The sequence below is a fragment of the Humulus lupulus genome, chromosome 7, assembly GCF_963169125.1.
Source record: "Humulus lupulus chromosome 7, drHumLupu1.1, whole genome shotgun sequence".
NCBI classification, from domain to species: domain Eukaryota; kingdom Viridiplantae; phylum Streptophyta; class Magnoliopsida; order Rosales; family Cannabaceae; genus Humulus; species Humulus lupulus.
In genome coordinates, this window is record NC_084799.1 from 26,719,615 (window position 1) to 26,742,026 (window position 22,412).

Below are 22,412 nucleotides of genomic sequence, written 5' to 3' on the forward strand. Positions count from 1 at the left end.
AATTAGAGAAAACTTATTCCTACTATAATAACATATACCAAACGAATACTTAACTAACCCCATTTGAGAGGTATGCAGGCATATATCTATTCTACATTTTAGTAAAGAACTTCTTACGGCCTTAATTAGTGGCTTATTAAATCTAATAAAACATGAACCAATTTTTAATTATATGTAAATGATTCTATCGATATATGAATTAATGTTATTGAAAGAGTCAAGTCAAACATGTTATATATAGCGGTACGCAAGAATAACAAAAATAATTGGTGCAGCTTTCATTTTTTTTTGGGATTCCGATAGTGAAAGAATTTAATTTTGCATATTTGAAACGAGTTTTTCACTACGATTTACAAAGAAGCACCTCATTTAATTGTGGGGGCTAGCTACTGAGCCTTCCTCATCCAAGTGTGTAGAGAAATTTTCAAATTTAAATTAATTATCATATATAAAATACTTTTTCATCATTTTATACATAATTACATTAATATATTTTATCAATCTTGATTAACACACACTAGACACTACTCACTACTATTGATTGGTACTCAAAATTCCACAACCATCAGATTATGCTCTATATAATTTTCTTTTTTCGTTAAAACGCTCATATAAATATTTATTAGGAATTAGAAAATATTCATTGCATTGCCCATTCACGATCTCTACTAATTAATTGGATAGAACAGTTTAATTAATCACATAAAATAGTTTATTAGTGCATGATAATAAGGCCAGCACAACTAATCGTGGCGGTCCACGTCACCACAATCATAAACAAATCGGATGGTCGGTGAAGCAAATACCACAAACCAATCATATTTTCCATCGATGGACCCCACTTTCATAGCTGACGGTCCGCGATCGAGGCTTTGTCCCTCTCAATCATCACCCCCACTCTAACAAGTCACATCAGATCGTACACGTGGCGCAACGAGAACAATTTGGAGGCCCGCCTATTTGGCTCTCCGGACATTGACAGATGGCAATCACGAACATTGACCGGTCTTACCTTTTTTGCCGTTGAATTGAGCCTTATTACCGGGTGTAAACCGGCTAATCCGGTCACCAAATATGTTAATGCTCATTACTATATAACTGTCACTAACCAAAGCTAATCAAACCACGAAGAGCTCAAATCAAATTCGAATTTTGTTTTTTGTTTTTAAGAAAATTATTAGAAAAAGAAAATGGCTAGAATCGCAATAGGTAATGCGGCTGAGATTGGCCAAGCCGACGCACTCAAGGCGGCTTTGGCTGAGTTCATCTCAATGCTCATCTTCGTTTTCGCCGGCGAAGGCTCCGGCATGGCATACAGTAAGTCTTGTCGTCATGTGTTTTTACGTACTAAACAGTTTTCATAATTTTTGTTTTAAGAAAATTGAATTGATGTGTTTGATATGCTTTTGCAGATAAGCTGACGAACAATGGCGCGGCAACGCCAGCCGGATTGGTGTCGGCTTCCTTGTCTCACGCATTTGCTCTATTCGTGGCGGTATCAGTCGGAGCTAACATCTCCGGCGGCCATGTCAACCCCGCCGTGACGTTTGGTGCCTTTGTTGGTGGCCACATCACTCTCATGAGGAGTGTCTTGTATTGGATCGCTCAGTTGCTTGGCTCTGTTGTTGCTTGCTTGCTTCTCAAGTTCGCCACTGGTGGATTGGTAAGTCATCGCCATGTTATATTTTTGGTTCATTCTTTTAAATTTTTTCTTACGCAATCACTATGGTAAATGTTTATTAATATCAAAATTATATACATATGATTATTAATATAAAAAAAATATTATATATTTACGCACACAGACACAGTAGCAACGAGTGACATATGCCCAATTATTTTTATTATTATTGTCGCACATTGACTTTAAAAATATTATGATAAATTTATCCTAATTCTTAAAACAATTAAATAGCCGAAAACACAAATTTTATAAGTTAAGGTGACAATTTTGTTGTGTTTTATTGTATTTAAAAGAATTGGTACGTGAGATGAATACTGATCTCAGTACTCAAATTAATAATTAATAGCACAAAATTTAATCTATTTTTGTTAATGCAGGAAACATCGGCCTTCGCTCTATCATCCGGAGTAGGAGCATGGAACGCAGTTGTGTTCGAGATAGTGATGACTTTCGGGCTAGTCTACACGGTGTACGCGACCGCAGTGGATCCCAAAAAGGGTGACATTGGCATAATTGCCCCTATTGCCATTGGTTTCATTGTGGGCGCCAACATCTTGGCTGGTGGCGCGTTCGACGGGGCCTCCATGAACCCAGCCGTCTCATTTGGGCCTGCTGTGGTTAGCTGGACTTGGGCCAACCACTGGGTGTACTGGCTCGGCCCATTTGTGGGTGCTGGCATTGCTGCCCTTGTGTACGAGATTATCTTCATCTGCCCAGCCACACACGAACAACTCCCAACCACGGATTACTAAGCTGTTGTAGAAAATTGGGTTGTTGGGTTTTGTTAATTGGGTATAATTGATGTTGTTTGTATTTGGTTGTTGTTGAATGTTGATTCCCTAGAGAATCTTCTTGTGGTCTTTTTTTTGTTTTTTAGTCTCACTTTCAATCAAAAAATTTGTTGAGATGTTCTATTCCTTTTGGCTCAGCTCGATTTTAAGATGTTCAATAATTACCCCGTGAACAAAACTACTACACTAAAATGTGTTGACAGAAACTTTAATTGACGAATAAAGGCAAGTGGTGCCTAGTGTCTCGTGATACAAATTGATACTACGTAAATAGTTGGTGGTCTTTAGTGACATGGCGTTTTTGGACACTTTTTCGGCTACAACTGCCCCCAAATAACAATTCCCCTTCAAACTACAAACAACTACGACCAAAGTTTATAAATAAAAAAAATAAAAAAAGTATTGCCAATGACAGTGTTGAACTTCGTTTGTTCACAAATTTTGGCATTTTGGCAATAACACCACATTGTAGTAATCCTAATTATGTTTTTTACCCTTATTTCTTGACCCTGTGTACTAATATTAGAGATAATATTACCGTCTCAATGGAAATATGAAAAACAAAGTATAATTCTAGACAAAAAGATACAATGGACAATATAATTAATTAAATAAAGTTACAGTTTTATTGCAAAAGATACAAGTAAATTAAAGAAATGAAGTGGAAGAATAAACTAGTAGAAACAACTCTATAACGAATAATACAAATAAACTAAAGAGATGTAGATGGAAAACAACTCCATAGCAAATTATACAAATAAATATATAAAGAAGAAGTAGAAGGAGAAAACAAAATAGATAGAGAAACAAGATAAGAACTAGAACAAAATAGAAAAGCTCTTCTCACTCACACAATCAAAACAAAGAGTATTGTGCATCACCAACTTAAACAAGGTTTAAAACATTTGCCCAAAATCTTATTTCTCCTATCTCAAGCACTAAGAGACCTCATAAGAAATAACTCTTTGAATAATCAAGCATTTTTTTTTTTTTTTTTGTATTTCTAACCAAGTGCTCTAATTGATAGAAATAGTGTGTCTTGCAAGAAAACATTAGACTCATATTTATAAAGTTTTGAGAACCCTTTGAATTTCAAATTCCACCAACCCCCTTCGTTGTTACCAATATTTAATTGGGATGTTTATGGAATTAAAATGAAGATTTGAGAGTTACTTGGGATGTTAGAAACGTTCAAAAACTGAAAAAGAGAAAATTGGGATTTGGTTGTCAGCATGCCCGACCGCGACCAAGAACATTAACGGTCGTTGCCGCTGGTCACTGTCTCCCATGTCGCGGCCTGGGATGTTAGTGGCCGCAGTCACTGTGTTGTTTCAGCCTCCTAAATTCTCTAATTTTTCAAAAACATCACAAACTCATTCCCAATTGATTTTGTAATCTCCATACACATAATGAGAGTTAAAATCACATCTCCAACAACCATATCACATAATGGCTTTGTGAAATTCAAACTCAAATGTGTAACTCTCAATCTACACATTATTGGGTAGTATTTTGAAGTTACAAATTTGTAACTGATTTGTAACTTCAAAATATGTTACATTTGGACACACACATGTGTCTAATTTTTGTAACTCTTAATATTATGTTACAATGTGTGACAAATCACATATTGTCTCATTATTTAATATAATATTATATTATAAAATCATATAACATTCCCCCACTTAGATTAAATAATCACATTTTGTAACACTTATTTAATCAATCCAACCTTATATTAAAATATAATATTCTCCACCACTTGATTAAATAATTACTCTCTATAGGAACCATTACATTAGTGAATAAAGTAAAATGTCTTTCGACTTGAATTTTACCTTTGTGCAATTATCACAAAGTTTGTTGAAAATTTGGTTGTACTGGGCATTGAACCAACTTTCCTTAATATAACAAACTGATGATAACACACACACACATTTGCTATGTTCACTTGAGACCTCAATATCTCGCTTTGCACCGTTAATGGCCATGTACATTTTGTAATGCCTTAGGTAACCAAGACCGTTACACTGTGTATTTTAAAATATTGCAAGATTTGCTAATCAAGTCGTTTGAACATAAATATGATTCTAAAGTCAACTAACAGGTTAGGGTTAAAAGAGTTTGATTATAAACGATTAATTTTCATTAAAACAAATGTTTGGTACATGGGACCCTAAAAACAAGGTATAAGTGGTAAATACAACTCCCAAAAGATGATACAACAAAAGTCAGTCTAATGGAAAAATACAAATTTAGAGTTCTATTCCTGTAACTTTCCCTCGGTCGTGGCGGTCGAGCAGCTGACGATGTACACTCTGCCCTCAAAGCACTCCAACTCATGGTTGGTCCAATTTCCCTTTGCCTTTACCTGCACCACGTAGCACCCGTGAGCCAAGACCCAACAAGAAAACCATAAACAACAACACACATATTATTCTCAAGTAGGGTACAAGCATTAAGCTAAACAATGGTAAGAATATATTCTCAAGCATATGTTTCAATCAATAATACAAATGTTTAAGGCCAGTGCCCTTAAGCCGAGCCCTCTGTTTATCTAGCTGATCCCAGCTCGCTTAGGCCGATCTGCGTTCAGTACGCTTATCATCAGCACCAACATCCTTAGGCTGTACATTCATATAATGCATAACAAACATACAATCATACAATACATATATTCAATTACTGGGAACCTTAGTCCCGTCACAACCACATGGGTGAAGTTTTCTTACCTCGAGTCCCGAGCGATAGATAAAGAGCGATCCTGAGCACGATCCTCAGTCCTGAGCCTTAACGGTAAAACTAGTCACAAGCGATAATGGATAACTATCAAATTCTAATCCAATTAAATGTTTTGGAAACAAATACTAGCCTCCGAGACCTCAAATTCTACTAAACCGGGTAATAGAATTCGTCTCGATCGCTTAGGTTTCAATCCCCAAGCCTCACCGAGCCTAAAAACAATCCTAGGGAAAAACGACCTAGGCGGGCCGCGACTTGGCTCAAAGGGATCGCGGCACGCCTTAAGTCAGAGGCGCAGCCTCTAGCATCTGGGGGGAGGCGGGCCGCGACTTGCCCCCTAGGGTTGCGGCGCTCCCCCACATACCTAGAAATCCTTGGGTTTCCAGCGTGTTTCCCCAACTTTCATCCCAAAATTCCAACCTTAACATGCATCCTAGCCAAAACCACGTTCAGATACGAGGCTTGGACTCTTAATTTTATATCTTAAGCATAAAAACACTCAAAATCCTACTGAACTTACCATCCCAAATCATCAATTAACTATCACCCAAGAACCTAGACCAATTCATCCTAATAACCTGAATTCCCAGCCAAATAAAACAAGGTTCTTACCTTAGTTGTAGCTTAAATCCCCTAGCTATTCCTTGTCCCCTTCTAGCCTCAATCTTTCAATCCCCAAGCTCTAAATCCTAGACCTCTCCTTCAGCAATTCAAAGCTTCAAGCACAAGAGGGAGTGAGAGAGTGAACATGAATGAAAGGGAGAGAGAGAGTGTTGAGAATCCACCTAGTAATTTCTGGTGAGTTCTGGTTAAGCCTAAAGTATAATCGACCATATCCCTTAATCAAAGTGGACCAAAATGCTCCTGAAATCTACTCATCCTTCTAATTGTTTCTAAGGGCAAAACGATCTTTTTCCCAATTCCCGCTAATTCCTCGAGTGTTCTTACCATTTGTCAGTTAATCATGTCGTGTCCAATTAATTACCAAATACTTATTCATTATTCAATAAATTCCAAAACATTCTCTAATTTCCCAAAATACCCCTAGGCTCCCCCAAGCCGGGTATTAAACCTCGCTGTGACTATTTCGCTAATCCGCTCGCTAGGATCGTCTCAAGCCAAATAGTACAAATATATCCACATAATAACGTGGTATCATCAATTTATCACATATAATCACATTTATGCCCTTAACGGGCCAAAATTACAAATATGTCCTTATAAGCAGCAAAAGGCCCACATGCATATCCAATACTCATAAACATGCATATAATATATCCACATAATCATATAAATCATGCATGCCACATAGTCACACATTTAATCAATTAAACACACATATATCCAATTATACCCTCCTGGCACGCTAATCAAGGCATTAAACCCTATTAGCATTTTTGGGTCGTTACACATTTTCCATTCATAGAAGTTCTTGAGAATACTCCCAATTCTCATGAAGGGCGGCACCACCCTTAGGTCTTTATAGGTCGAAATCTTACAGTATTTTGTTACCCTAAAGTATTTTTCTTCTCAAGACTGAGTTCGATTAAAAAACATATTGGTTTTAACCCTCAATTTGGTAACTCATAAGTACCCAAATATCAGATGGGACTATTTTGAGTACCACTAATATTCACTTGATTGACTTGTTATTACCTATTAAACCTAACACTAGGTAAGTAACTAGTGGTAAGATAGGTTACCATCAATCATGAATCTCTTTAGGGAGTTTAAGTCTCATCTCTCGATATGAGGCAGCCACTAAATCTCTTGTTAGTGGATTAGTGAAAGGATTCACCAAGTTTTCACTTGTTCTCACATAGGATATTGAGATGACTCATATTTAAATCAATTCTCATACATATCCGTGTCTTAGACTAATGTATCTATTATTCCCATTATACACTATGCTGTATGTCTGAGCCAATGTTGCTTGGCTATCACAATGTATCGATATTGTAGATACATTCTCTTTGATGAGAGGAATCTCTATCAAGAGATCTCTTAACCATTTGGCCTCTTTACCAGTGGCCACTAGAGTTATGAACTTTGATTTCATAGTACAGTGAGATATACAGGTTTGTTTCTTGGAACCCCAAGAAATTGCACCCCTACCAAGTGTAAATACCCAACAAATGGTGGACACATATTCCCCAAGATTGGATATCCAACTTACATCTATATACCCTTCTAAGATCCAAGGAAATTTGGAGTAGTGAAGACTTAGTCCCTTACTTTTCTTAAGATAACCTAGGACTCTTCTAGTAGCCTTCTAATGATCCACACTTGGATTACTTGTAAACCTACTAAGTTTACTTACTGTAAATGATATATCAGGTCTAGTACACTAGGCGACATATATAAGACTCCATATAGCACTGATGCCTTGTTTTTCCCTTTTCTCATAAAAGGGCCGCGGCACACCAAAGACAAGCCGCGACCTGAATTGTCCTGATCCCTTTCATCATTATTTTTTTCAAACTTTTTCATCATTCATTTTTTTTTTTCATTTTTTTCATTTTTTTTCACGATTTTCACGGTTCTAAGTACAGAAATTAAACTAAAATTACCTCAACAAAAACAAAAAAAAATAAAAACATAATGTTCAATTTAAATAATGAAAATAAACTAATTTACAAAGTAGCTAAGTTTATCGTCGCTAGCTCGACTTAATGCTTCATTCATCAACATATACCGGATCAATGAGGTGAATCACCGCAGCTTTTTCTTCCCCCATTGATTCATAATATGGCTTTAATCTCTGACCATTCACCTTGAATGACTTTCCGGTACTTAGACTTACAACTTCGACCGCTCCATGAGGAAAAACTTTGGTAACAATGAACGGACCTAACCAACGAGACTTCAACTTCCCAGGAAAAAGTTTAAGGCGAGAGTGATACATGAGAACTTTCTGACCTTCCACAAAACTCTTCCGAAGAATATGCTTGTCATGAAAAGCTTTGGTTTTCTCCTTGTAGATTCTTGAACTCTCATATGCTTCATTGCGTATTTCTTCTAGCTCATGCAATTGAAGCATTCTTTGTTGTCCTACAGCCACCATGTCCATGTTACACTTCTTTACAGCCCACCATGCCTTATGCTCTAGCTCAACCGGTAGATGGCAAGGTTTCCCATACACCAACCGATAAGGTAACATACCGATAAGTGTTTTATATGCCGTTCGATACGCCCATAAGGCATCATCCAGCCTTGTACTCCAATCTTTCCGGTTTGGATTTACAGTTTTCTCAAGAATCAATTTGATTTCACGATTAGAAACCTCTGCTTGCCCATTGGCTTGTGGATGATAAGCAATTGTCACCTTGTGAGTTACACTATAGCGTCGAAACAGTGCTTCTATACTCTTGTTACAAAAATGAGTGCCTCGATCACTAAGTATAGCCTTAGGTGTACCAAAACGCACAAAAATGTTGGAGCGAATGAAATCCACTACTTTTTTTGAATAATATGTTCTCGTTGCAATTGCTTCTACCCATTTAGACACATAGTCTACTGCCAATAGAATATATTCATAGCCAAAAGAGGATGGGAACGGTCCCATGAAATCCATACCCCAAACATCAAAGATCTCAAGGATTAAAATAGGAGTTTGAGGCATTTGATCCTTGGTCGTTATGTTACCAACTCGTTGACAACGATCACATGCCTTACAATAAGTATAAGCATCTTTGAAAATTGTGGGCTAATAGAAACCACTGTCAAATATCTTACGAGCTGTCCTCTTAGGTCCAAAGTGTCCACCACAAGCATAAGCATGACAAAAAGCAAGGATGGAACGAAATTCAGATTCAGGTACACACCTACGAATGATTTGATCAGTACAATGCTTCCAAAGATAAGGTTCATCCCATATGTAGTGGCGAGCATCATGCTTGATCTTGTTCCGTTGTGCTTGTGTGAGATCACTTGGTAACTCCTTTGAAGCAAGGTAGTTTACAATGCCGACATACCAAGGAATAACTTCTTGCATGGCGAGGAGTTGTTCATCTGGAAATTTTTCTTCTATGGGCAAATTATCTTCATCCTGAATAAGACGACTCAAGTGATCCGCCACCCTATTCTCAGAACCCTTTTTATCTTTTATCTCCAAATCAAACTCTTGAAGAAGTAAAATCCACCGGATCAGCCGAGGCTTGGCTTCTTTCTTTGCCAATAGATAGCGAAGAGCAGCATGGTCGGTATAAACAACCACTTTAGTTCCAATCAAGTATGACAGAAACTTTTCCAATGCAAAAATGACTGCCAAAAGCTCTTTTTCAGTGGTGGAATAATTAAGTTGAGCATCATTAAGAGTGCGAGAAGCATAATATATAACATGAGGAAGCTTGTCAACTCGCTGTCCAAGAACAGCGCCCACGGCATAGTCACTTGCATCACACATGAGTTCAAATGGTAGCTCCCAATTCGGTGGCTGAATTATAGGAGCTGTAGTCAGAGACTCTTTTAATAAGTTGAAAGCCACTAAACACTTCTCATTAAACTCAAACTTTACATCTTTTTGGAGAAGGTTGCATAGTGGTGTGGAAATTTTAGAGAAATCCTTAATAAATCTCCAATAAAACCCTGCATGCCCAAGGAATGATCGCACTTCTTTCACACTAGTCGGAGATGGTAGAGAACGAATCAAATCAATCTTTGCCTTATCGACCTCTATTCCCTTGACTGAAATCACATGACCCAAAACTATACCTTGGTTTACCATAAAATGGCATTTTTCCCAATTAAGCACAAGGTTAGTTTCAATACACTGCTGAAGTACCAAAGTGAGATTATGAAGGCAGCGATCAAATGAGTCTCCATAAACACTAAAATCATCCATAAAAACCTCAAAGATGTTTTTCAATATATTCTGAAAAAATGCTCATCATACATCGCTGAAATGTGGCAGGAGCATTACATAACCCAAACGGCATACGTCGAAAAGCGAATGTTCCAAAAGGGCATGTGAAGGTTGTCTTCTCTTGATCTTCAGGAGCTATAACAATCTGATTATATCCCGAATAACCGTCAAGAAAACAATAATAAGGATGACCCGCTAACCTCTCAAGCATCTGATCAATGAATGGTAATGGAAAGTGATCTTTACGGGTTGCCGCATTCAACTTCCGGTAATCTATACAAACTCGCCACCCGATTTGCATTCTTTTTGGTACCAGCTCGTTTTCATCATTCTTTACCACTATGATTCCAGACTTCTTTGGCACTACCTGAACAGGACTCACCCATTGACTATCTGAAATTGGGTAAATAATACCCACACTAAGGAGCTTCAGTATCTCCTTTTTCACAACCTCCATCATATGTGGATTCAATCTCCGTTGCGCCTCACGTGTTGGTATAGACACTTCTTCAAGTAAAATTCGGTGCATGCACATAGAAGGGCTAATCCCCTTAATATCAGCAATAGACCAACCAATGACTGTTTTATATTCATTAAGTACTCTCATTAACTTTTCTTCTTGGACTTGATTAAGATCTCTTGCAATTATAACCGGAAGTGTCTCGTTCTTCTCCAAGTAAACATATTTGAGATGCTCCAGAAGTGGCTTCAACTCAAGTGTAGGAGCTTGAACAATTGATGGCTGCAATTTCTCATTAGAAATCGGCAAATTAAGAAATGCAACCTTCTTAAAAGTCTTGTCAAAACCACTATTGAGTGTGGTGATGACATCCATGATCTCATGAGACAAATCTTCATCGGTCAACACAAGATGCTCTCTCAACGCAACCTCCAAACAATCTTCATTATGCAAATCTAAAACTCGTTGAGAAAGAATATCCAACACATCAAGAGAGTAAACAGCATGCACATCACTTGGATATCTCATAGCCTCAAAAATATTAAATCGAATAGTCTCCCCATCAAATTCCATGGTCAACGTACCGTCATGCACATCAATCTTAGTTCTCGCAGTCTTCATGAATGGTCTCCCCAACAAAATTGGAGTGGAGCATGGAATAGATTCATCTTCCATATCAAGAACATAAAAATCACCCGGAAACACCAATTCATTTACTTGAACTAAAACATCTTCTATTACACCCCTGGGATAAGCATTCGACCTATCAGCAAGTTGAATAATCACCCCTGTTTCTTCAAGTGGACCAAGATTCAATGAAGCATAAATGGAAAACGGCATGACATTTATAGAGGCTCCCAAATCCAACATACAACGCTCAATTCTTTTATTACCAATAGTGCAAGGGATAGTAAAAGTACCAGGATCCTTACACTTTGGTGGAAGCTTCTTTTGAAGAACTGCGGAAACATTCTCCCCCACACTAACTTTTTCATTACCTCTCAACTTATGCTTATTAGTGCACAACTCTTTCAAAAACTTGGCATACCGCGACACTTGTTTAATAGCGTCAAGAAGAGGAATATTCACTTCTACCTTTCGGAATGTATCAAGAATCTCCTTGTCAACCTCTTCCTTTTTAGTCTTTTTCAGCCTGCTTGGGAATGGAGGTGGAATGACAAACGTAGGCTTAGGGCTGAGTTGTGTAGGGGTGGTTGGCTTTGGAGGAACATCTTCATTAACTAAGCAATCAACTTGTGGCTTGGATGACAATTTACTGGGCATTGGAGGACTAGGTGGATCATATTGCGTCCCACTTCGCAAAGTTACTGCACTAGCATTCTCCTTGGGATTCATCTCAGGTTGTGAAGGCAATTTATTTGACAGGTGAGCCTCCAACCGGTTATATGATGCCGCTAATTGTCCCACCTGATTCTCCAAACTTTTGATGGAAGCTTGGGTGGTTTGCTGAAATTGAAGAGTATTTGTAGCAAGTGCATTGATTAGATCCCCAGTAGAAGGTTTGGCACTTGGTGGTGGAGCAGCTTGCGGTGATTGTGATGGTCTAGGTACATAATTATTCTGAGACCTCTGTTGTGTAGTGAAACCAGGTGGTCTTGCTGCTGTTGGTTGTGGAGCTATTTGTTGTTGATTCCCATATCGAAGGTTTGGATGATCACGCCAGCCAGGATTATAAGTTTGTGAAAATGGTTCATAATACATCTGACGTAATTGACCAAGGAAATTTCCTACAGCGTTAACACCCTCAGTTTCTCCCTCCACTAGAGTAGGGCATGTATCAGTAGGGTGCCCCACTACTTGACAGATTCCACATGGTCGCACCTGTTGGCCCAAAGCTAGTTGTTGTACCACTGCAGTTAATTGAGCCAATTGTTGACCCAGTTGATTAGCATTAGAGGTGCTCACTTCATTAGCTGATTTGGGCGGTGGAACAGGATCTTGACGAATGCCAAACTGTTGTGAGTTAGCATCCATATTAGAAATCAAGCTCCTGGCTGCAGCAGGAGTCTTATCAACTAGTGCACCCCCACTGGCTGCATCAATCATACTCATATCTAGTGATTGTAATCCTTCATAAAAGTACTGAATGAGGAGCTGTTCACTTATCTGATGATGAGGGAAGCTAGCACACAACCTCTTAAATCTCTCCCAATACTCATACAAAGACTCTCCTGTATACTGCCTTATACCACAGATCTATTTCCTGATGCTTCCAACTTTAGATGTCAGAAAGTATCGTTCTAGGAACATAGTCTTCATACCATTCCAAGTTTCAATAGTACCAGGTGGAAGATAGTACAACCACTCTTTAGCTGCATCCTTTAGGGAGAAAGGAAAGGCTCGCAGCTTAATCTGTTCCTCAGTCACTGCAGCGGGTTTCATACTAGAACAGAAAATATGAAACTCCTTCAAATGTTTATTCGGATCCTCACCAGGCAGCCCATGGAAAGAAGGCAATAAGTGGATGAGGCCCGACTTGAGTTCAAAGTTTACATCCAACGGTGGATATTGGATGCATAGTGGTTGTTGGTCAAGATTTGGCGCTGGCAACTCTTTCAATGTCCTTTGCTGAGCCATTGTTCTATAGGATCGAACTGAATCGTCAGAATCAGATTCGTTGTCAGACGGTAATGGCACTTTAACAGGATTTTCTTGCGGAGCAAGATGTTGAAAGAGCGGATTATCGGTAATAATTCTTGAAGACTGAGAAGCTGACGATGACTCAAGATATTGTTTAAGCCGAGATAACCTTTCTTGAGTATCGTCTTCACCAGACATATACACCTGATAATTCCACAATAAGAACTAATTAGTCACAAATAAATAAATGTGAATAATAAAGAGAATAACAATAGTCCCCGGCAACGGCGCCAAAAATTTGATAGCTGTCGTATACCACACAAATTTAACAATAATTTTTCTTTCAATACTTCCAATTATTTCAGTATAATAGCAAGTACAGGTCGAACCCACGAGGACTATCGTTCACTTTATTATTCAAGAATTAACACTAAAACTTAAAAGGGGATTTTGATTTTTTTATGCAAAATTAAATAACATAAATTAGAAAGCAAAATAAAGATTTGGATTACGATATTAAAAAGCAGTTAAAGGTTAATCTCCACCCTCAACAATCATTCCTAATCACTAATAATAAATATTATTCCAATTTCTCAATTAAACTATTAACCCCGCAGATAATGCTGAAGCAGTCAATTATCCCAGTCTCCCTATTATAAGTAATCAAGGCGAAGTGCTCAATAATTTACTATTTTATCTAAGCAATAAATCTATGAAGCATACAATCTATTTAACTTAGATAAAGCATTAAGTTCTATGGAAACAAGTTAATCTAGGCAGTAAATTAATGAAGCATATAATTCATTTAACCTAGGTTCTATTTTTCATCACAATCAACAATTCTTTTGACTTAACTATCAATTGCAATTTATCACACACACTTAGAATCCTAAACGATTAGGTGAGTAGTAATTCTAAGATGACAATTGAACAATGTAAAACCTTAATTAGTTGGCCACCTAACAAGAAATTACAAGATTCATAACATTCAATTGGAAAAATATAAACAATCTAATATTGAGAGAAATTGAAGAACAATATTCATTATTAATAATCAAGAATTCATGTCTTGGGTTTTGAATTAACCCTTAACCTAACAAGAATCTACTCCATAATTGTAATCATAATCACAAACATAATTATAATTAAAATTAAAGAGATAAAGGGAAGAAAAGAACTAGATTGATGAACAAAAGTAATGTAGTCTTGTAGTCTTTTCTTCAGCCTCCTTTCAGTCTTTTTGTCTCTCTAAACCGTAATCAAAACCTTATATAAAATTAACCCTAATAATTATTTATAGTCTCAATTAAATTCTAATTAAAAAGAAACAAAAATCTGAAAACGACGTCGCGAGCCGCGGCCTAGAACAAAACTATGCCTAAATCTGTCCCTCAGGCAGCGGCTTGAAATTTTCGCGCAGCGGCCTGACACCATAGGCAGCGGCCTGAGTTTTACGCGCAGCGGCCTGTCTGGAAGAAAAATTCTAAAAGTGCAATTTCCACTCAAAGTGTCGCGGCCTGAGTTTTATGAGCCGCGACCTACCTCCAAATTCTTCAATTCTTGATCTTAGAAAGCTTCCACATTGGCACCACTTCCACATTTCAATCCCGAAAGCTTTGAATACTCCTAAAACTTTATTTTAACTACACTTGCCATCAAAATGTCAGATTTATCATCATAAAACGCAACGTAGAAAATATGTGGTAGAATCACAAAACTTAGTGAAAACTATTAAAAATGCTATCATAACACCATCCAAGCATAGAAAAACTTAGCAAATATTAATACAAAAATGACCTTATCACCCGTGTACCTAGTCCCCAGCCAGCAACCCATGCAACCCCCGTGACCCCAGCCACCCCCCACGACCCCCGCGACCCCAACCACCCCCACGACCCCTGCGAACCCAGTAAGAGAAAAAAAATTAAGAAGAGGGTTTTTGGGTTTTGGTTTTTCAAACAATAATCTTCAAAATAAAAAATCTATACAATATATATATATGTATCAGGTTCATAAACATATTATATTCATCACTTTAACGTTAAAATTTTAAAAAAATGAAGAAAAAAAAACTCACCAAAATGGGTCAAGAAAGTCAGAGGCGCCGCTGGTTGTTGGAAGAAAACCTAAGTTTTCAAATTTGGGAGAATTAGGGGCTCGAAGACAATGGCTGGGATTTATTACTAGGCGGACTATTTTCGTCGTTGCAAAAATGAAGGTAACAACTTGTTTGCGTCAATGGGGCACTGTAACGCCCTGGTTACCCCAAGATAGTTACGATGAACTTTGAACCGTGAATTTAACTCCCTAACCGAGTTCTTTGGTTAAAAATGTGCTTCTAGGTGTCATTAATAGGTTAAGGTGGAAAACCAATTAAAAGGAAATGATATATTTTATTTAAGCATAAAATTGTTCATTGGCCCATAAAAACGTTTACAAGTTATTTACAATGCAAAATGGTCATTACTGTTTAAAATTTACAACCCGCCGATCTAAGCGACAAAAATAGGGTAAACCTCATATTTCCCCTAAGAACTCCTTGGCCGAGGTGGTCAAGCGGCCGCATATGTACACAACACCACCTAAGCTCTCCACTCAAGGCTGGGTGAGCTTTTCTTTCCCTTTACCTGCACCACATAGCACCCATGAGCCAAAGCCCAACAAGAAAACTCAATATTGCATGAATATAATATCAACAGTGATCATAATAATCATTCAAGACTATTAGTCCAAAATAAAGGAGTGACAATTGGAAAAGTCACTAAGGTGGGTTCTGTACCCTTTACAGATAAGTGACCATTTCACTAGCTTAAACGAGGTAGGTATCTGATGAATAGTCACCAACATAAACCTACCGAGTGACCATAGAGTCACAACTGTGTGATTCCGTTCCCTTAGCCATGTGACAAACAGCCACCTAGGCCTTTGGCCCTGACTCTGAGTAACTAGTCATAGACTAGACAAGCGCTTATAATTTTCATCGAACTTAGGGTTGGTCAAGCATTAATACCCCATATGAGTCATTCAATTCTGATGTCGATTAGATCTAATCTTCTATCGGCTCTGCATTCATGACGCTTATGCCGTTTCTGACTCTTAGGTCAGTAACACATGACCAGTGCCGATTCTGATTAGTCAGTGCCATACATAAGTAAGCAAGATTTGCTAAGCATCTAATATGCAATCAATGTCCACATTTAACAACCAACATGCCTCTATAATAACCACACATGTCACATATAAGGTGTAGTTTTCTTACCTTGAGTTCGAACGAGAAATAATAAAAGAACGACCCTTGAGAACGATCGACCATTTGATTCCCTAGCGGTTACCTAATCATAACCAATTATAATCCAATAACAAAGTAGATCAATAAAAGGTTCACAATCTAAAATCTCACTCCCGGGATCAATCCCGCACTCTCGGGACTCTCAATCCACCCAACCAGGGCAAAGGAACCAACCCCCGAGCCTTAAAGATCATCCCGAGCCCTAAAAATGAGATTTTCTGGAATTGGCCTAGCGCTGGGGCGCTGCCAAATGGCGCTAGGGCGCTGTCCCAAAGCAGAGAAGGCTGATTCTCTGCCCTGCCTAGTGCTGGGGCGCCAGCATCAGACCAGAATTTTTCTAGTTTTCCTTCTTTGCGATTTCCCCTTAAATCCAAGCCTCCAAACCAATCCCAAACATCACCCAAACATGCAATTCAACCCCTAAACTTCATCTGCCACACACTCTCATCAAAACCCACACGAGCTTACACAAAAAATTCCACTAATTCCCAAGTATCCATATCAAATTCCTTTGACTGAAAACTAAAAGAAAAACAGAGTATAGCTTAAAATTCATGGATGATTTCTTACCTCAAGTTGGTTTTGGGTCCTCTTCAATGGATGAATTAAGTTTATAAACTCCAAACTTTGATTTCCTAACTTGTTTCTTCAATTTGGGCTCAAAAACTCCAATGGAGAAAGAAGGAAGATAATGAACGTGAGGAAGGGTGAAGCAGCTCTGTTTTTTGGTTCTGTTTTCTACAGGTTTCTACAATCCAAAAGCAGATATATATCTTAGGGGTGAAATGACTATTTTTCCCCTAGGTCATTTAAAAGTTTCTAAAGACTCCCAAGGGTAAAATCATCATTTTCAACCTATTTCGTTAATCATAATTAACATCATCCAATTCCCGCTATTCTCGATATTCTCAAATACCAATAATTAATATCCTATTACCCTTTAATTCCCGGCAACATTCTAATCATTAAAACATCTCGAGACTCACCCCGAGCCTCGAACTTAATCCCGTTATGACTAAACCGCTAATCAATATTCCAAGATCGTCTCATGCAGAATGGCTCAAACAAATCCACATTATAATGTGGCCTCAACAATAAATCACCAACATGCACCAAAATACACGATCACACCCTCAACAGGCCAAATTACTAAAATACCCCTGTCATGAAATGTGGACCCACATGCATGCATTTAACATCATATTATAATATAATTCACATAAACATGCATATAATAGTTTAATGGCATAATAAAACAATTATGGCCCACCCGACCTACTAATCCAACCATTAAACCGCATTAGAGATTTTGGGGCATTACAGGCACTGACGCAAACACGCCATTACCATCAGTTGCCCACTGATGCAAACAGTGACGTTAACGACATTAGTTGGCCACTGACGCAAATTTTGCCAATTAATAGCATCAGTGTTACCACTGACGCAAATGTTGATTCTTGGTCAACGGCATTAGTCAACTGCATTGACTAATGTGTTTGATTGACACAAACTGGGTTTCTTGGTGTAGTGAGATCATCCTCAACAAGAAGTACAATTGGAATTTTCCTAATGACTTCTTCTCTTTTTCCTTCTACCATGTAGAAAGAAATTTGTTGATAATCTATCTCATCTAACCATTAAACCGCATTAGGGATTTACAGGCACTGACGCAAACACGTCATTACCGTCAGTTGCCCACTGATGCAAACAGTGACGTTAACGACATTAGTTGGCCACTGACGCAAATTTTGCCAATTAATAGCATCAGTGTTACCACTGACGCAAATGTTGATTCTCGGTCAACGGCGTTAGTCAACTACATTGACTAATGCGTTTGATTGACACAAAATGAGTTTCTTGGTGTAGTGAGATCATCCTCAACAAGAAGTATAACTGGAATTTTCCTAATAACTTCTTCTCTTTTTCTTTCTACCATGTAGAAAGAAATTTGTTGATAATCTATCTCATCTAACCATTAAACCGCATTAGGGATTTTGGGGCATTGCAGGCACTGACGCAAACACGCCATTACCGTCAGTTGCCCACTAATGCAAACAGTGACGTTAACGACATTAGTTGGCCACTGACGCAAATTTTTCCAATTAACAGCATCAGTGTTACCACTGACGCAAATATTGATTCTCGGTCAACGGCGTTAGTCAACTGCATTGACTAATGCGTTTGATTGACACAAAATGAGTTTCTTGGTGTAGTGAGATCATCCTCAACAAGAAGTACAATTGGAATTTTCCTAATGACTTCTTCTCTTTTCCTTCTACCATGTAGAAAGAAATTTGTTGATAATCTATCTCATCTAATCTTAGACTTTTCTCTTTTCTAACCCTTTGACTTCTTCTAAGTTCAATGGGTTGCTCTACATCCCTTTGAGAATTCACCTATTGAGAATCATTTTTGGAAGTAGATGCTTGAGAATTGTTCACATATAACAAATTATCATTATGATATGTTGAAGCTTGAGAATTTTTGTCACATAACATGTTCTCAAAAAATTTAACTTCTCTAGATTCTATCACAACATTAAACTCTAGGTCTAATAACCTATAAGCTTTACCATTGTTGGCATAACCAACAAAAGCACACTTTATGACTCTTGAACCTAACTTTGTTCTATTAGGTTCATTTTTCTTGCAATATGCAAGACACCCCCACTCTTTGAAGAACCCTATGTTAGGTTTTCTTCATTTTCATAACTCATATGGAGATACCTCATTTTTCTTCATTGGTATTCGATTACGAATGTGACATGCGGTTAACACGCTTCACCCCATAAGTTGAAATTCAACATAGAAAACACCAACATAGAATTTATCATCTCTAGATAAGTTATATTTTTCCTTTCGACAACATCATTATGTTGTGGTGTATATGGTTCGATGCACTCATGAATTATGTTATTTTCTTCACAAAATGTATTGAATTCATTAGAGAAGTACTCACATTCTCTATCACTTCTTAGCACCTTAATCTTTTTATTAAGCTGATTTTCAACTTCCATTTTATAAACTTCAAAAGCATCAAAATTCTCATCTTTATGCTTTAAAAGAAAAACATAGGTATATATATCTACTAAAATCATCTATAAAATTAAGAGAATACATTTTACCACCTATAGTTAAAACATCATTTAATTCACAAAGATCACTATGGATTAAATCAAGTAAATTAGATGATCTTTCTACACTGGGGAATGGTTTCTTTATCAACTTAGCCTTAACACATGTTTCACATTTTCAATAGTTTTTAATATTGCATGCAATCATATGATATTTAACTACTTTTTCTATGGTTGAAAAACCTATATGTGATAGTCTAAGATGCCATAAAAACAAAGAATCATACTCAACAATATGGCGGAATCAACAACTTTATTGATAACATTGAAAGTTACATCATTGGTGAACAATTTAACCATACCCTCACAAGAGTACCCCTTTCCCAAAAATACATTTGATTTGGTAAGTATGAGTTTATCGAACTAAAAACGGCTTTAATGCCGGGTTTGCCTAGAAAATCTCAACTTACCAAGTTTCTACTCATTTCGAGAACATAAAGCACATTCACTAATATCACTTTCTTGCCAGAGGTGAAATAGACACCAATAGTACCCTTGCCAAGTACCTTGGATTTGACCTCATTGCCCATTTGAATCTCATGGTTGCCCTTTGACTCCTCAAAGGTCTTGAATAATGATTTGTCATAGGTGACATGGATGGTGGCACATGTGCCATACCACCACCCCTTCACCTTGCCTTGGACTATGTTCACGTCACTAAGGGTAGCAACAATGTTTTCCTCTTCGGTAGCATTCACCTTAGGTCCTTGTTGGCCTTCTACGCCTACACTCTCTAGCATAGTGACCATTTTTACCACACACAAAGCAAGGATATTTCTCGCCCTTGAACTTGTTTGTGTTGGTTTTTGGACCCAAATGATTCTCCATTAAATCCCTCCACAAGTTTGTCTCTACATATCGATTCCTCCTCGATTCGAATATGCTTTTGGATTTCCTCCAAAGAATGATCCTCGTTTAATGAAGGATTATTTTCCTATAGCTCTTCAAAGTTGGTGGTAATTTTTCCACTATAGCACCAACTTGAAAGGCCTTGGGAAGCTCAGTCTTTAGCACTTTCAATTTGTTAACAATTTTTTAAAGCTCATAAATTTTAGGACGAATTAGTTTATCACGAAAAAAATTTGAAATCAATGTATTGAGAAATCAAAAACTTTTTGGTACCTTCCTCTTCTGCCTTGAATTTGGTCTCAAGGGCATCCCATATCTCCATTGTCGACTTGGTCTTGGTGTAGAGATCATAGAATCTATTAGATAGAGCATTGAGGATATGACCCCTGCATAGGAGATTGTCATCCTCCCCCATCCTCCCCCTTGGTTCTAGCAATTTTCACCTCGGGTGTGTCCTTGTCGGTTGGCGCCATGAGAGGTTCTAGGGTGGACTCAAGAATGTAGGCAATCTAGAGCATGGTCAAGATGATTCTAACCTTGTCTTGCTACCTAGTGAAATTGGATCCATCAAACCTATCCAACCTCACTAGGTATTGGTTCATGATCTTGATGGTCTCTCCTTCTATTGAAACAAACAAAGGGTTAAGCTTTTGACTGTTAGAGATAATATTATTGCCTCAATCGAAATAGGAAAAACAAAGTACAACTCTAGACAAAAGATACAATGGAAAAGGGGATTGATTAAATAAAGTTACAACTCTATTGCAAAGGATACAAGTAAATTAGATAAATGAAGTGCATGGCTAAACTAGTAGATTCAACTCTATAACAAAAATTACAAATAAACTAAAGAGATGTAGACTATAAGATGTAGATGGAAAACAACTCTATAGAAAAATATACAAATAAATATATAAAGAAAATATAACAAAATATAAAAGTTCTTCGCACTCACACAACCAAAGTGAAGAGCATTGGGGATCACCAACTTGAACAAGGTTTAAAATATTTGCCCAAAAGCTTTTATTTCCCCTATCTCAAGCACTGCGGGACCTTGATAAGGGCATTTTGGATATTATATTTATTATCCTTTCGCATTTAGATAATGTTAATTTATAATGTTTTTAGGTGTTCTTGGCTTTGTTTTACGAGTCTTTGATTTTTAAGCCATAAAATATTTTATAAGGTATTATTGATGAATTTAATGTATTTTTGTGGTTATGAATTGATGTGCAATGATAATACTCGAGAAAATGAAGTTTGGGATGAGTTTGAAGTGTTTTAGAAGTCCTTAAACCCGAGGTTCGAGCTTAAAGTTGAAGATTACGAAGAAAAAACACGCGAGCAAAATTTGGGTTGTGGCCATGGCCTGGGAGTCAAAGACTAGTGATCACGACCATCATAATTTCCTGGCAGCGACCGCCGCGCGTAATATGCCCAGAAAAGTCTTGTGGCCGCGACCACCAGGAATCACTGGCCGCGACCTACGATATAAATTTTCTTAAATTTTGATTTTTGATTGTAATTTTTAATGGGCCATAAAAGGGATTAGGGTTAAATTTTAAAAGAACTTTGGAGTGCAAATTTTAGAGGCTAGAGCAGCAGAGGAGGAGAAAAAGACATCATCATCTACATTCTTCAATCTAGATTTTCTTTCTTCTCAAAACTCCTTTTATTTTCATTGAATATTTATGTTTGTGAATATGAATGTGATTATGGAGTAGTTTCCTTTGTAGTTGAGGGTTATTTCAAAACCCTAGACATGAGATCTTGAATGCAATTGTAAATTTTATTCATTTTATTCACTTATATTAAATTGTTTCTATTTTTCTAATTTAATGCTATGAATATTGTGAGATCTTGTTAGGTGGCCAACTAATTAGGGTTTTGTATTATTCTACTACCATATTCATATTGGTATTCACCTAATAGTTTAGAATTCTAAGTAGAGTGATAAATTGAAATTAGGATATTGTGATGGGTATCTTGGTTGTGATGA

At 37.4% G+C, this 22,412-nt stretch overlaps 1 protein-coding gene and 1 non-coding gene across 2 annotated transcripts; both read left to right on the forward strand.

The window, feature by feature from the left end:
- Positions 1-1,124: 1,124 nt before the first annotated feature.
- Positions 1,125-2,598, forward strand: LOC133791014 (aquaporin TIP1-2-like). Its single transcript, XM_062228896.1, has 3 exons — positions 1,125-1,317; positions 1,413-1,663; positions 2,062-2,598. Exons 1-3 carry the CDS (start codon positions 1,191-1,193, stop codon positions 2,434-2,436), a joined length of 753 nt encoding a protein of 250 aa, XP_062084880.1. The 5' UTR covers positions 1,125-1,190; the 3' UTR covers positions 2,437-2,598.
- A 10,068-nt stretch (positions 2,599-12,666) lies between these two features.
- On the forward strand, positions 12,667-12,773 carry LOC133793375 (small nucleolar RNA R71). Its single transcript, XR_009874819.1, has one exon. It is a non-coding gene; the product is annotated as a small nucleolar RNA R71 (small nucleolar RNA).
- The last annotated feature ends 9,639 nt before the right edge of the window (positions 12,774-22,412 follow it).